At 45.0% G+C, this 13694-nt stretch overlaps 1 protein-coding gene across 1 annotated transcript in view; it reads left to right on the plus strand.

The window, feature by feature from the left end:
* The window catches only part of CPAMD8 (C3 and PZP like alpha-2-macroglobulin domain containing 8), a 161272-nt gene that overhangs the window by 126439 nt on the left and 21139 nt on the right, over window positions 1-13694 (plus strand). The window contains exons 30-36 of the mRNA XM_036734810.1: window positions 893-1058; window positions 4331-4417; window positions 4639-4775; window positions 6256-6411; window positions 6825-6887; window positions 7709-7941; window positions 12691-12778. Of these exons, the coding sequence (XP_036590705.1) occupies window positions 893-1058; window positions 4331-4417; window positions 4639-4775; window positions 6256-6411; window positions 6825-6887; window positions 7709-7941; window positions 12691-12778 (930 nt within the window). The remainder of the gene's footprint in view (window positions 1-892; window positions 1059-4330; window positions 4418-4638; window positions 4776-6255; window positions 6412-6824; window positions 6888-7708; window positions 7942-12690; window positions 12779-13694) is intronic.

Here is a 13694-nt window from a genome sequence, read left to right on the forward strand (position 1 = left end):
TAATTCAGGGAGATGAGTCTTCCCGACTCCAGGCCCAGCACTCTATCCACTGCACCGCCTAGCTGTCACCAATAACATATAATAAGTGATCGAGATCCAAAGGAGAAATTCTGACAGTTTGTGTTAATATAGGGCGAAGGAGACAAGAGAAGCCTGAAGAGCAAGAGATGAAAGCTATGTATTGAGTAACCCATCAAAGTATCTTGTGAGTCAAGAGGGACCTGGATGCAAATTCTGCACACTGAAGATGTTTAGCCTGTAAAAGGGAAAACTTTGGGAGGGGGACACCGTGTGGTTGTCTCCAAGTGTGCAAAGGAGCCCTTCAAGCCACGACTGGACAGCCGATTGTTGGGCACATTAGAGAGGGGATTCTTTTTGGAGCACGGCTTAGTCTACATGGCTTCTGAAGTCCCTTCTCAGTGTTAAGTCCCACGTTTCTGTCACTCTTTCTACTTAGTAGCAGTGTGATTGTGAACATGTCACTTCTCCTCTTTGAGACTAGGGATGAGGACCAACCTTGGAGTCAGAAAGATGGCACCACACCCTGCCTCTGACTGTCCTAGCAATTTAACCATGGGTGAAGCCCTAAGGTTCCCCTTAGTGCTCTGGTCAGCTCTGCCAGACTTTAAATTAGAGATGAGCTGCTGATCTTCATCGTGGGGGTGCTTTCCTCATGAGGGAGTTGCCTGCAATCATGATGCCATAGGCCTAGAACAAGGATAACAAAAGAAAATGGACATCATTATCCTGGCACTCCCTGCCTCCCAGAGTTGTTGTGAAGAAAGTAATAAACCATAAAGCTCTGTATAATTACAAATTGTTATTATTAAGACTCTCTCTCTCTCTCTCTCTCTCTCTCTCTCTCTCTCTCTCTCTCTCTGTCTCGATTTAGGAAGAAAAAGCAGCTATTAGCAAAGCAAAGCATTTTTTGGAGTCCAACCTGTACTCAGCAGAAGATCCATATAGCAGCGCCCTCACCGCTTACTGTCTCACTCTCCTGCACAGTCCAGCTGCTCCGGCTGTGCTTCGGAAGCTGAACAGCCTGGCCATCATGCAAGGTAATCTGAGTGGGTGGCCTCAGTGGACCGCGTGCAACCCCACCCCACCCCCACCCTGGCCTCAATGGACACGTAGAGTCATGTAGTCATATTAGAGCTGGAGAGGGCCTTAGAAAGCACAGTCCACCCCCTTGTTCTCCAGATGATATACCTCAGGCGCAGGAGGAGGAAGTTCCTAGACCAAGTCCTGAACACTGACGTGGTCAGATGATAGCACTTTCCAGAGGAGAGGCAGCCCAGCATAGTGGAAGTGTTCTGTCTTGAGTCAAAGGCCCTGAGTTTGAATCCTGACTCTGCTACTTCCCCAGGCAAGTCACTTCCCTAGTCTGAGCCTCAGTTTCCTCATCTGTCAAATGGCTAGTATGATGTTTCCGTTTTGTACCTCACAGGGTTGTTATGATCCTTAAATAATTTTAAAAATAAATATTTAAATAAAATAATCATGAAAAAAGTGCTTTCTAAAACCTAAAAGGTTTTTTTTTTCCCCACAGTTGTAATTTCATCAGCATGGGGAACTCCTGATATGGAAACTCCATTTTATTATGTAGATGGCAACTCTTCTATAACTTATCATTTTAAATAGTTGCCTAGGACCCTAAGAGCAGAGCTTAAATGACTTGTTGACTGTCACACAAACTAGAAACAAGAGTTGAACCCAGGTCTTCAAGACTCCGAGATCTGCCCCCTACCCACTAGGCCATGCTGTCTCCCATACCTATCTTTCACACCTAAAACTCTGTGTAAGTATCAGCAGCTGGTCATGAGGACTAGGAAAGGGCTTGGAATTGTCTTCATGTTGCCCAGTGAGGCTTTCCAAACAATGAGGTCCAAGTTGGGAGTAATTTGTTTAAAGGCAAATGGCTGAGAATAGGGACTCCACAGGAACCTCACTGTTCTGCTCGATTTGGGGCTCACCCCAAGTTTTCTCCTTAATAGGGGGACCTTTCGGTTCAGTCACCAAGTCTCATAGGATAAGAGCCAAAGTATGCCCAGTCTGTACAAAAATGTACTTACATCAAAAAATACCTATTAAGCAGGGCCCTGTGTGGGGTACAGCAGAGGAGAGAGGGACGTGGCCTGTTCTGTAATGGTGACCCATATCAACCTGACTATGTAACCCATGTCTTTACTTCAGGGCATACTGAAGAGATACAAATGAGAGCAAACTTGGTTTCATGCTTGGCACTAGGATAATACTTCAATATATTTAAAACTCTTCCTTTAGAACCTAAATATCCTTGTTAGTTACTTGAGCTCATAGCCAGGAAGGATGTTGTTCTGATGGGGCTCAGACAAAGACTCAGCTGAGATACAGTGTTAGCATCACAAAGAAGGCCCAGCAGGCCAGGTGAATGGAGTGGAAAGACAGCAGCATTGGTAGCCAGTAGATGCCAAGAGGATCCCAACCACTCTCCTGTCCTGGGACTGTTTTGAGCTCACCTCTGTCAACAGGGACAGGCACAATTTCTCCATTGGCCTTTGAGAAAACTCTCATGAGAATGCTGGAGTAGAACCTTATGGGAGGGATAGAAGAGAGAAGCCAGACAGGATTGCAGTGGATCAGCAGAACTGTGGAGTTAGGTTTCCTGCCAGATCTGTGCTTCTGCATCCATGCTTCTTGTACTGTATGTGTTCACCAAGAGAATCTAATGTGTGCCCAATAGTTCTGCCAAGTTTCTCTAGGTCTGGGGCACAGAAAACATAAGGGGATGTGGCCTTGATAAATCTGTTTTATAAGGTTGATGAGGATGTGTTAATTTAGTTTTGGTCAGTAAATGCCATACTGCCTCTTAATATAGTGGTTTGGTTGGGAGTCAGATTACAAGAGGCCAAGGTTTGGGCTGGTCACAAAATGATGTCAGACAGGGTAGACTTGACAAGATGATTGATTTGAGGGTAAGTAAGAAAATGACTCTGAGGTTATAGATCTGGGCATCAGGGAAGATGGCAGTATGCCCAACAGAAATAGGGAAGTGGGGAGGATGGGAAAATCTAGAGTGACAATGATGAATTTGACTTTAGATATGGAGGGTTTAAGGCAGGGGTGGGGAACCTGCGGCCTCAAGGCCACATGTGGCCCTCTAGGTCCTCAGGTACGGCCCTTTGACTGAGTCACAAATTTTTGACTAAATTTGTTCTGTGATTCAGTCACACTTGAGGACCTAGAGAACCACACGTGGCCTTAAGGATGCAGGTTCCCCACCCCTAGTTTAAGGTAACAATGGGCCATTCAGGTGGATATCCTTGATGGTACCTTCTGAGTCTTTGTTTCTTCCCTACAAGGTATCTGTCAGAGTTTGTGGGAGGGAGAGTGAAACAGTGAAATTCAAATAGGGATAAATGCAAGGTCCTATATTTGACTTCAAAAAAATAAACTGTACAAGTGTAAGATGGGAGGGGAGGGTTGTATGGCTAAATATGAAGGGCAGCTGGGTGGTGCAGTGCACAGAGTGCCAGGCTTGGCAGTCAGGAAGACCCAGCTTCCTGAGTTCAGATCTGGCCTCAGGCACTTACTAGCTGGGTGACCCTGGGCAAGTCACTTCACCCTGTTTGCCTCAGTTTCCTCTTGTGTAAAATGAGCTAGAGAGGGAAATGGCAAACCACTCCAAGAAAACCCCAGTTGGGGTCACAAAGAGTCAGACATGGCTGAAGTGACTGAACAACAACAAAAAATCTGGAGAAGCCCTGAACGTGCTGGGGTGCCATGCTAAGCTTTGGGGTACAGTACACAATGGAAGGTATCTGTGCGGTGGTAGGATGGCTGGGGCAGACAGCTGAAAGCAGCCAGACCATGGCCTGCCCTGGCCCTAGGCCAGGTAGAACCTAGCGCAGCATGTGGTAACTTGCCCACCAATCTGGGGAGCCCCTTCTGGCACAGGAGTTGTAAGGTCAGGTGGATTACCTCACTCGGGGACTGGAGCAGTCTGGTTGAAACGCTGTCTGGGGCTGACTAAACTTAGTGGGATCAGTTGACTTTGTGCTCGATCACTCACAGTCAGAACAGTAAAACCCCAGGGTGAGTGCTCGAAAATGAGTGGGTTACCTCGCACAGGTACCAGGGACATTTTTCTGACAATCCAGTCTGGTGGTACTGGTCCAGATGAGGATAAGCAGAGTAGCAGGCCAGATGGACAGCTGAATACCCTGTTTTGGGAGGTCTTTGGTTGTTCTAGTTGGACCAGGTGCCCTCTAACCTCCCTCCCAGTGCTGAGATTCTGCAACCCTGGCTACCTTTTATCTACTCTTTTAACATCAGTGGTTTGTAATTCCAGATGGATTCACACATTGGAGCTTGACAGGAACACTTGTTACCGATGAGGACACATTTATGGGGTTTAATGATGGACTTTCTCAATCAGGTACTGGTATTCCCAGATGTCGTGTGTGTGTGTGTCTGTGTGTCTGTGTGTATGTGTCTCCGTAGGTGAGACAACCATGTGCATTTTTATCCTTGCTTATCACTGACTCTTCATCCAAATTACCCAGAATCTCTACCTTTGCGGGGAGACCACCTGCCAGGAAGTTTCTGCTTGGGGCAGTGGGGATTCCCTCCTCTACTTAGTGGCTCCCTCTCTTTCAGTTATTTCGGCTGAAGTGGAGATGACAGCCTATGCTTTACTGACCTACACACTTCTGGGAGATGTGGCATCTGCACTGCCGGTGGTGAAGTGGCTGTCCCAGCAGAGAAACGCCCTTGGGGGGTTCTCATCCACACAGGTGGGTCTGTGTTTGAAATGACCAGGATGGCTCCTGGTTGTGGTTTTCTGAGCATTTTCGCAATCAGGAAGCCCCGAAGGAGCTCTGGGAGTTAGAGGATTGGGGTGTAAATCCCAGCTGACTCGGTGTCCTCATCTGTCAAATGAAAGGGGTCTTGAACTAGATGCCCTCTAAGGTCCCTCCCATCTCTGAATGTGATCCCCGTAAAGCAGGGATGATGAATATCATCCCTGGGGGTACACCCAGAATCAGAGGCTCAGAGTTCTTCTAGTCCAGGAATCCCTTATTTATGCTTAGAACATAAATGGCATGTTATGATTCAGCTTCTGCTTAAAGGCCTTTAGTGGTGGGGAGCTCATTACCTCCCCACAAGTGGGGAGGTCGTTTTTCAGTTGTGTCTGACTCTTCATGTCCCCATTTGAGGTTTTCTTGACAGAGATACTGGAGGTTTGCCATTTCCTTCTCCAGCTTATTTTGCAGATGAGGAAACTGAGGCAAACAGGGTGAAGTGACTTGCCCAGGGTCACACAGCTAGTAAGTGTCTGAGGTCAAATTTGAACTCAGATCCTCCTGACTCCAGGGCCAGCACTCTATCTACTGTAGCACCTAGCTGCTCAAATAAATCGCTACTCTGGTGGACTTTTAGACAGTTCTAACTGTTTGGAGGTTTCATTTTATATCAGACTGAAATTGGCCCCTCAGCAACATTTTCACTTTGCTACTACTTCTTTCCTCTGGGGCCAAGCAGAATAAATTGAATCTTTCTTTATCCTGAGAGTCTTTATGTACTTGAAGACATCCATCATATCCCTCCTACGTCTCCTCTTCTCCACGCTAAACAGTCTCAGCTCCTTCAGCCAATCATCAAACATCCTGGTTTCTAGTGCCCTCACTTTCCTGGTCTCTCTTACAGTGTCTGTTCTACAACGTGTTCGTGTCACTGAACAGAATGGTCCAGATCGGCAGAGGATTGTGGGGCTCTCCCCGTCCCCTTCCTCAGCACCCCCTTCTTCCTACTCTTCTTCTCTTTGTGCAGCCCAAGTCCTCCTCCCTTTTGGGGGCTGTGACATCACTTGTCACCATTACTAAGCTGGGGGTCTCTTAGAGCTCCTGTGTCTGAGAGGGAGGTCAAGGGATGTGGCCAAGATGACCCAACTGGAAAGCACAGTTTGGAGTGTTAATGTACTGTGCTCCCTCAGCTATGGAACACTATACCCTAAGCCTGCCTAGAGCAGGCCTATGGCGCTCTTCTCTTGGGGAGTTTCTGAGGGATGCAGGGAGATTCTGACCCCTGGTCAGAAGTGGAAATAAGATTCTGGTGCAATAAAAAATTCTAGATACCAGTCTCTTATGACACATTTATCAAGCGTCTCCTGTTTCCATGGCCTTTGGCCATAATTACTGTTGCACCACCTGGGAAACTTAAAAAAAGGTTGTGTAATCCTTTCATTTTACTTTGAACTCGATCTGTGTTTCACAGGACACATGTGTGGCCCTGCAGGCCCTGGCTGAATATGCTATCCTGTCTTATATTGGAGGAGTCAACCTCACTATCTCCTTGGCATCAACTAACTTAGACTACCAGGAGACATTTGAACTGAACAAGTCCAACCAGAAGGTCCTGCAGACAGCGGTGGTACGTTGGTTCCGTTCACACTGCAGCCATGAGGAAGAAAATGCTGTTCTCAGCTGGTGGGTGTGAATTCCCTGAAGAAGGATTATGGGAACCAGCCCAGGTCCTAGCTCTAAGGAACATCTCCTGTGTCAGGGGAAGGCTAAGCTTGATAATGCACAAAACCTTGTGAGCTGTTCTCTCCAAGGCCCTTCCCTAGGCGTGGACACACTTGACTTATAAATTAAGGATGACATAATTACAGTTGCATCATTCATCACAGAGGGTGCTGGAGGCTGTTTGATGGGGAGTATTGGCACATAGCTGGCTGTGATAAATACACATAGGGTCAGATAGGCCCTGAGTCTTTACATGGAATGTGTTTTCCTGTGTCTTAAGTAAGAATCATAAGAGTCATGTTTCCTCTCTTTCTGCAGATACCTAGTATTCCTACAGGACTCTTTGTTAGCGCTAAGGGAGAAGGCTGTTGCCTGATGCAGGTGAGAAAAGGAAGCTGAGACCTCTATTTCTCTGTTTCTCCTTCTCTCTCTTCCTCATCCGCCCTCCCTCTACCTCTCCATGTCCCACTTTCTAGCAGAGCTCTGAATTACCAGTTTTCTTTGAGGACCACTGGTAGTTATTCCTCCAGGCTTCACTATCTTCTAGGAACTCCTAGGATGATGGCAGCCCTGCCAATTCAAGGCCAATCAAGTTCTCCTTCCACCCAGTGTGCGTATACTGACTGATAGCTCTCCCCACCAAAAATAAATAAATTGCAAAAATATACTTTGTCCACAAGGGGGCCCCAGGCAGGATGTGCATGGCTCAATGCCAATCGCTCCACATTACCAGCTGGCGGGTCAATATCTTTGTTCTCAACTAGACCAGCTGGTTTCATATTTGCTTTTGTATTCCCCATTGAGTTGAGTCTGAAGCTTTGTGTATAGCATAAAACTGGGGGGTTTTGCGGATTACAAACTCAATATACGTCAACAGGATGATATGGCAGCCAAAAATGTTAAGGCTATCCTAGGCCACATTAGCACTAGAGGGGCCAGGCACATCAACTGACACAAAAATTGTATTATAATTTTACTTTGAAATAAAAATGTTTTACCCTCTATTTTCTGAGCTTTATGGTTTAAGATAATGGCCTGTGTAATGACGCAGCTTGGTCTTTTGAGATATTCTTAAATTCTAGCCCTTTAAGAGTTGTGAGATGACATGCGTCCATGACTCTGGGGCCATATTGAATGCAGGCTACCCCGATTCCACACAGAGCTCTTGATGGCTAAATGATATATTTTCTTTGCTGGTACAGATTGATGTAACCTATAATGTGCCTGACCCAGTTGCTAAGCCAGCTTTCCAGCTCTTTGTGAACCTCAAGGAACCCAAAACTGAGAGGCACCGCTTTCAGCCCTCACTTGGATTGGCCTCTCCAGCGAAGAAGTTGGAAGCTCCTCAAAGGGACTTGCCCCTTGTAGATGATGACGACCCAGCATCTGATCAAGACCACCAAGAGTACAAAGTGATCCTGGAAATATGCACCAGGTAAGGAGCCACCCAGGGCTGGAAGTGGGGGATCAGCAGAAAACCAGGCAGATATGGAATTGGCATTGCTCCAAATTAGGCAGTGCTACAGGACCATCCAAATGAGAGGGATTCTGGTTTTCATAAATTTATTACTGAGCAAGAGTCTTTTAACTGATGGACACAAACTTTCATTTATTCATGTGTTCATGAACTTCTTTATACAAGTTATAAGTACCAGCATTGATCTTGCTCACCTTTGAGAAGTTGAGTCAAAGGATGAAACAAACATTGATGGCATCATGGAGGAACAGGCAAAGCAAGAGTAATGCCAAATTGGATGGGAGTCTAATGGAGAAGCCAGTGGTGGGAATGCACTTAGAGCAGGGGTGGGGAACCAGTGGTCTTCTAGGTTCTTGGGTGAAGCCTTTTGACTGAGTCCAAATTTTACAGAACAAATCTTTTTATTAAGGGGATTTGTTCTGTGAAGTTTGGATTCAGTCAAAGGGTTGTGCTTGAGGACCTAGAGGGCCGCATGTGTCCTCAAGGCTTCAGCCCCACCCCCCCCCATAGAGAAACAGGTGACACAAAGGGAAGCAGGAGCAGAGAGTGTAAAGAAGATCACCTTCTCCCCACTGCCCCAGAAGCCTCCATCACAGGAACTTGCACACTAAAATCCCATGGGAGTCTAGGTCCATCACCGTACTACATATCTTGTGAAAAGCTTTTATTAGTCCCTATTTTGTTGCTATTTACTGGGTCAGTGGTACCTTTTCTGAACTTTGATGTAATATCAGTATTGGGAGTGGGGAAGATGAGCTATAGTGAAATACTCTAGGTGTAGTGAGATTTCAGCAGAAAAAAAAGGAAATAAGCTTAATTTAGTCTTACCTGTTCTTAATGAAATCATGCTGGCTCTTAGTGATCACTGCTTCCAAAGCGTTGTGCCCCCTAGCCAGCTAGCCAGCTATATAAGTAAGACTACCCACCTGTTTGGAGGCAGCCATGTGAGACAAGACAAGGGGACCTTAGAGTCCTCATGTCTCTTGGTACCTGACTAAGAATGAATTTAGTTGGGCCTCTTCCAATGGTGATGTCTTCAAATACCTGATTTGGCAGAGTCTGACCAATGTGTGTGTGTTGTGTGGGTGTATACGTGTGTATATATAGATATACACACGTGTATATATATATATATATAAATAGACATATATATAGACATATATATTATATGTATATGTGTATATATATACATATATATACATACATACATATATATATATATACATATATATCTTCTCTCTTTGTTGTTCAACTAATTAGCTGTGTGACCTCGGGTAAGTCAATTCTCCTCTCTATGTTTAAGGTCCCTTACAGCTTTGAGATCCTATGTTCTATGTTCAAATGTCTCTGAGTTCTGACATTCTGTGTTCTATCATCCAAGGTCCTTTATAGTTCCAAAACTCTGTCTTCCAAGATCTCTCCCAGCTCTAACATTTTATACTCTTAAGGGTCCTCCCAGCTTTGACATTGTCTGTTCTAAGGTCCCTTCCAGCCCTGACATTCCGTATTCTACATTCTGAGGTCCTTTCTAGATCTAAAAGCCTATTCAGCGGGTTAGTTAGAGATGAATACAATTTGAAATAGAAGAAAAAGTATGTTCAATTAAAGAAAATATATGGTTTCCTTTGCCTTTCTCCCCGCCTTCTTCTCACAAGCCATCAATCTGCTTGAATTGGGCTTCGTCTCAAACCTCTGTCTTCACTCTGGCAATTCCCGTGGCAGAAGTTATGGAAATAACTGCGGAAAGGCATCATTGCTGCAAGGCAGCCACCTGGGTTATAGGCCTTTTCAAGGAAGGCAGCAATACCCCAGAGACCTCAGCCTCAGTGCTAGGAGAGTCATGCAAAGAAAAAGCTGCCCCCAGCCCAGCTCCCTGGGACTTTTCAAAATCGTTTGGTGAATGTTGTTACTCTAAATCACTCCTCTAGCTAAAAGGACCTTGGAATCCAAGCCATGCTTACCACTGGCTCACTGAGCGTTTTACTCCTCTGAAAAATGAGGGAGTTGATTCCCTTCCTGCACTGATGCTGTGATCACGTGGGTACACATAGAGCCAGCTCCTTGCAGACTGAAAGGTGCCAATGGGCAGAGCCAGTCAGTTCAAGGGCTCCTGGAGAGAACAAGCTTCAGTTCCTGCCAGTTGCCAGAGGGAAGAACTGAGCCTGAGTCAGTGACAGGAATGACGTTTTCCAGGCCTCCTCATGGATTCTATCCTGAAACTGCTTATTCTTTCCATTTCTCCCCTGTGTGCCTAATTACCTTACACCTTCATTTATAGGCAGCAAGGGGAAAGAGCTTGTCAACACTTGAAAGATTCAGCATCATCCTTGTAGACTTAATGTTACAGCTAGAAAGAGCCTTCAGGCAGATTAGCAGTGTTCTAAGGGACCTGAAAACCTAGAACGTAAAATGTCAAAACTGGAAGGACCCCTATAAAAAGGAATGTCAAGGCCAGAAAGGAACCTAGAACCTAGAATGCTAAAGCTGTGGGGAGCCTGAGGATAAAGTGCCCAGAGTGTCAGAACTGGAAGAGAACTGGCCCCTACCAGAATACAGGCTCCTTGAGAACAGTCTGTTTTCGTCTTCACTCCAATTACTCCAATGCCCAACACAGTGCTTAGCCCATAGGAGGCAGTAAGTGTTTGTTGGATTAAATATACTCTAACCCCTTCATTCTTCAAATTGGAAAACTGAGGCCCAGGGAGGAGAACTAATTTTTCTGAGGTCCCACAGCCTTCTTCATAGAAGAGCTGGGACTTCAAATCAGGTCTCCTGACTCCTAGTTCAGAGTTCTCTCCACCACACCATGCTAAGTAACTGCTCCCCATAAGGAAGCGAAACCCAAGATCCTCCCCTCACTTCTCATGCCATTCTTATGGAGAAGATGGAGAGATGTGGACTAGACAATAGCACAGTTGTATAGGTTTGGAACTGGTTAAACTTCAAGAGTAGTCATTAATAGTTTGATGTCAGCTTTGAAGAGCCGTCTCCAGTGGAGGGCCTCAGGGATCTACGCTTCTCCTGTTCTGTTTAACATTTTTTATCAATGACCTGGATAATGGCATAGTGGACATGCTTATCAAAATAGCAAATGACATCAGGCTAGGAGGGACAGCTAACACACCAGATAACAGAATTGTAATACAGATGACAGAATACATAAAGATGTATACAGGCCAGAACACTGAGCTGAATCTAATAAGATGAAATTTAATTTAGATAAATATAAAGTCTTATACTTGAACTAAAAAAACTGACTTCACAAAGCATAAGTTACACGGTTAAATCAAGTTGTTTGCATGAAAAAGATCTGGAGGTTGTAGTGGACCGCAAGTGTCAGTAATGTGATAAAACAACCAGAAACACTACTGTGATCTTGGTTTACACTGAGGGAGTCAGACCTTCGAGGAGTAAAGAAGTGGTGGTCTCTCTGCTCTTCCATGGTCAGACCTCATCTGGAGTACTGCGTTCAGGTCTGGCTACTACAGTTTAGAAAATATATTGATAAGCTGGAAAACGTCCAGATTAGGGTTACCAGGGTGGGGAAAAGCCATGAGCCCATGTCGTATGAGGATTAGAGAGACCAGAGAGGTTTAGCCTAGAAAAGAGAATACCTGGCGGGGGAGACGACATTTGAAGGGAGTTCGTGTGGAAGACAGATTGGACTTATTCTTTTTCACCTCCAAAGAGAAAAAACAGGACCAATAGATCAAAGTTGAAAAGAAGCAGAGTTAGGTTTTGCGTCAGGAACAACTTCCTAACAATTAGAACTGTTCAAAAATGAAAAGGAGTTGCCTGAGGAGGCGGATCAAATGAGATATTTGCTTTAAAAAGAATATTTAGCATAGTACCTGGCACATAGTGGCCATTATGTAAATGCTCATTCCCACCCCTTCCCTTCCCTCAGTACTTTGGCCTTCAATGGAGTTCTTCAGGTAGAAGCTAGATGACCACTCATTGGGTATGTTATAATGGGGATTGTTTTTGAGCTATGGATCCAACTAGATCCAACTCTAAAAATTCTGAGATTCTGGGACTTCCAAGTCTGTGCAGTATACCCAATCTCACCCTCTTTCTTGCTGCTGGGATATTCCCCCAATAATCCCCTCAAAGAGTTTTCCTTCTTTGTTTCTTCTCTACCTGGTTTGGATTTCAGTTTGGGAACTTGATGAAACTGAAATGGACACTCTCAGCAAATCTCTAACCTTGGGAGCTGTTGGCCTATCTTTGGGTCACCGGGACTGAGTTACAGCCCAAGTTTCTGTAGTCTTGAGAACCTGGCTTGCTTTTCTTTTTTTATTGAAGCTTTGTGTTTTTTATGCATTTTTGTTGTTCAGTCATGTCTAACTCTTCTTGACCCCATGGACCATACTGTCCATGGGGCTTTCTTGGCAAAGATACTAGAGTGGTTTGCGATTTCCTTCTCCAGTGGATTAAGAGAAACAGAGGTAAAGTGACTTGCCCAAAGTCACACAGCTAATAAGTATCTGAGGCCAGATTTGAACTCAGATCTTCCTGACTCTAAGCCCAACACTCTATCCACTAAGCAGTCTGGCTGCCTCTTTTTTTTTTTTTTTTACTATGAAAAAAGCTTTAATGGTGTTATCTATATGGCATTTGATATCAAAGAACAAGAAACCAGCAAGTGCCTAATCACTGTTTGTGGGGACATTTGATCCTAAATATATTTTTCTTTTTCTTGGGAAGGTGGCTTCATTCTGGATCCTCAAACATGGCTGTTCTGGAGGTCCCTCTCTTCTCAGGTTTCCGAGCTGACCTTGAAAGCCTGGAGCAGGTAAGATATTGAGCTGGTGCTAAAACACCTCATGGGGCCCTCTGGGTGAGTGCACAAAGGTAAAAGGTACATGGCAAGGTTCCAGGATATTGGCAATTAGGGATTTAAAATAAAACAAAACAAAAAACCTCAATTGCTAAGAACCATTTATTTTCAAGTGGATTGACAGATATTTTAAATCCAATTAGCACATTTCTATCACAGAACCCAGGCTGAGTTCATTACTGTGCATGGATTACAGTAATTATATGATATACATTTGGAAACACTAAAGAGCCAACATGCTCTCACAGGAGCTGTTTATGGCTTCTTAGGGGTCTGTACCATCTCCAACATCTGGATTGCATTTAAATGGAGGCTCTGTGTCTTGGAATTTTTGCCACCCCCCCCTTTTTTTTTCTCTCTGGGTGAATATCCCAGTCGTTGCCCTGGCAAGCAGACGTACAAAGCACATCGTCCTGCAGAGTAACCCTGAGTAGCCCCCAAGAGCTCTGTGCTGGGCTCCCCAGAGTTCTGCTCGGGGTGACCTTCTACTCTGGATAAAAGAAAGGTATTGGAGCTCAAGTCAAAGAGTGTTACTGAACACTTACTCTGTACATGATGCAGGGCATAGGGATGAAAAGGAGGAAAGAAACAAGCGCTATAAAGCACCTACTATGTGCCAGGCATGGTGCTAAGAACCTTAGATATTATCATTTGATCCTCACGACAACCCCGGTAGGCAGGTGCAGTTATTATCCCCATTTTACAGTTCAGGAAATGTAGGTAGACAGAGGTTAAGTATCCCCACCATGGTTGCACAACTAGTAATTATCAGAGGCTGAATTTGAATTCAGTTCTTCCTGACTCCAGGCCCAGGGCTCTGACCACCATGCCACCTACCTACATCAAAAGCTTCCTAAAGGGACATCCTTTA

The sequence above is a fragment of the Trichosurus vulpecula genome, chromosome 1 (assembly GCF_011100635.1).
Source record: "Trichosurus vulpecula isolate mTriVul1 chromosome 1, mTriVul1.pri, whole genome shotgun sequence".
Taxonomy (NCBI): domain Eukaryota; kingdom Metazoa; phylum Chordata; class Mammalia; order Diprotodontia; family Phalangeridae; genus Trichosurus; species Trichosurus vulpecula.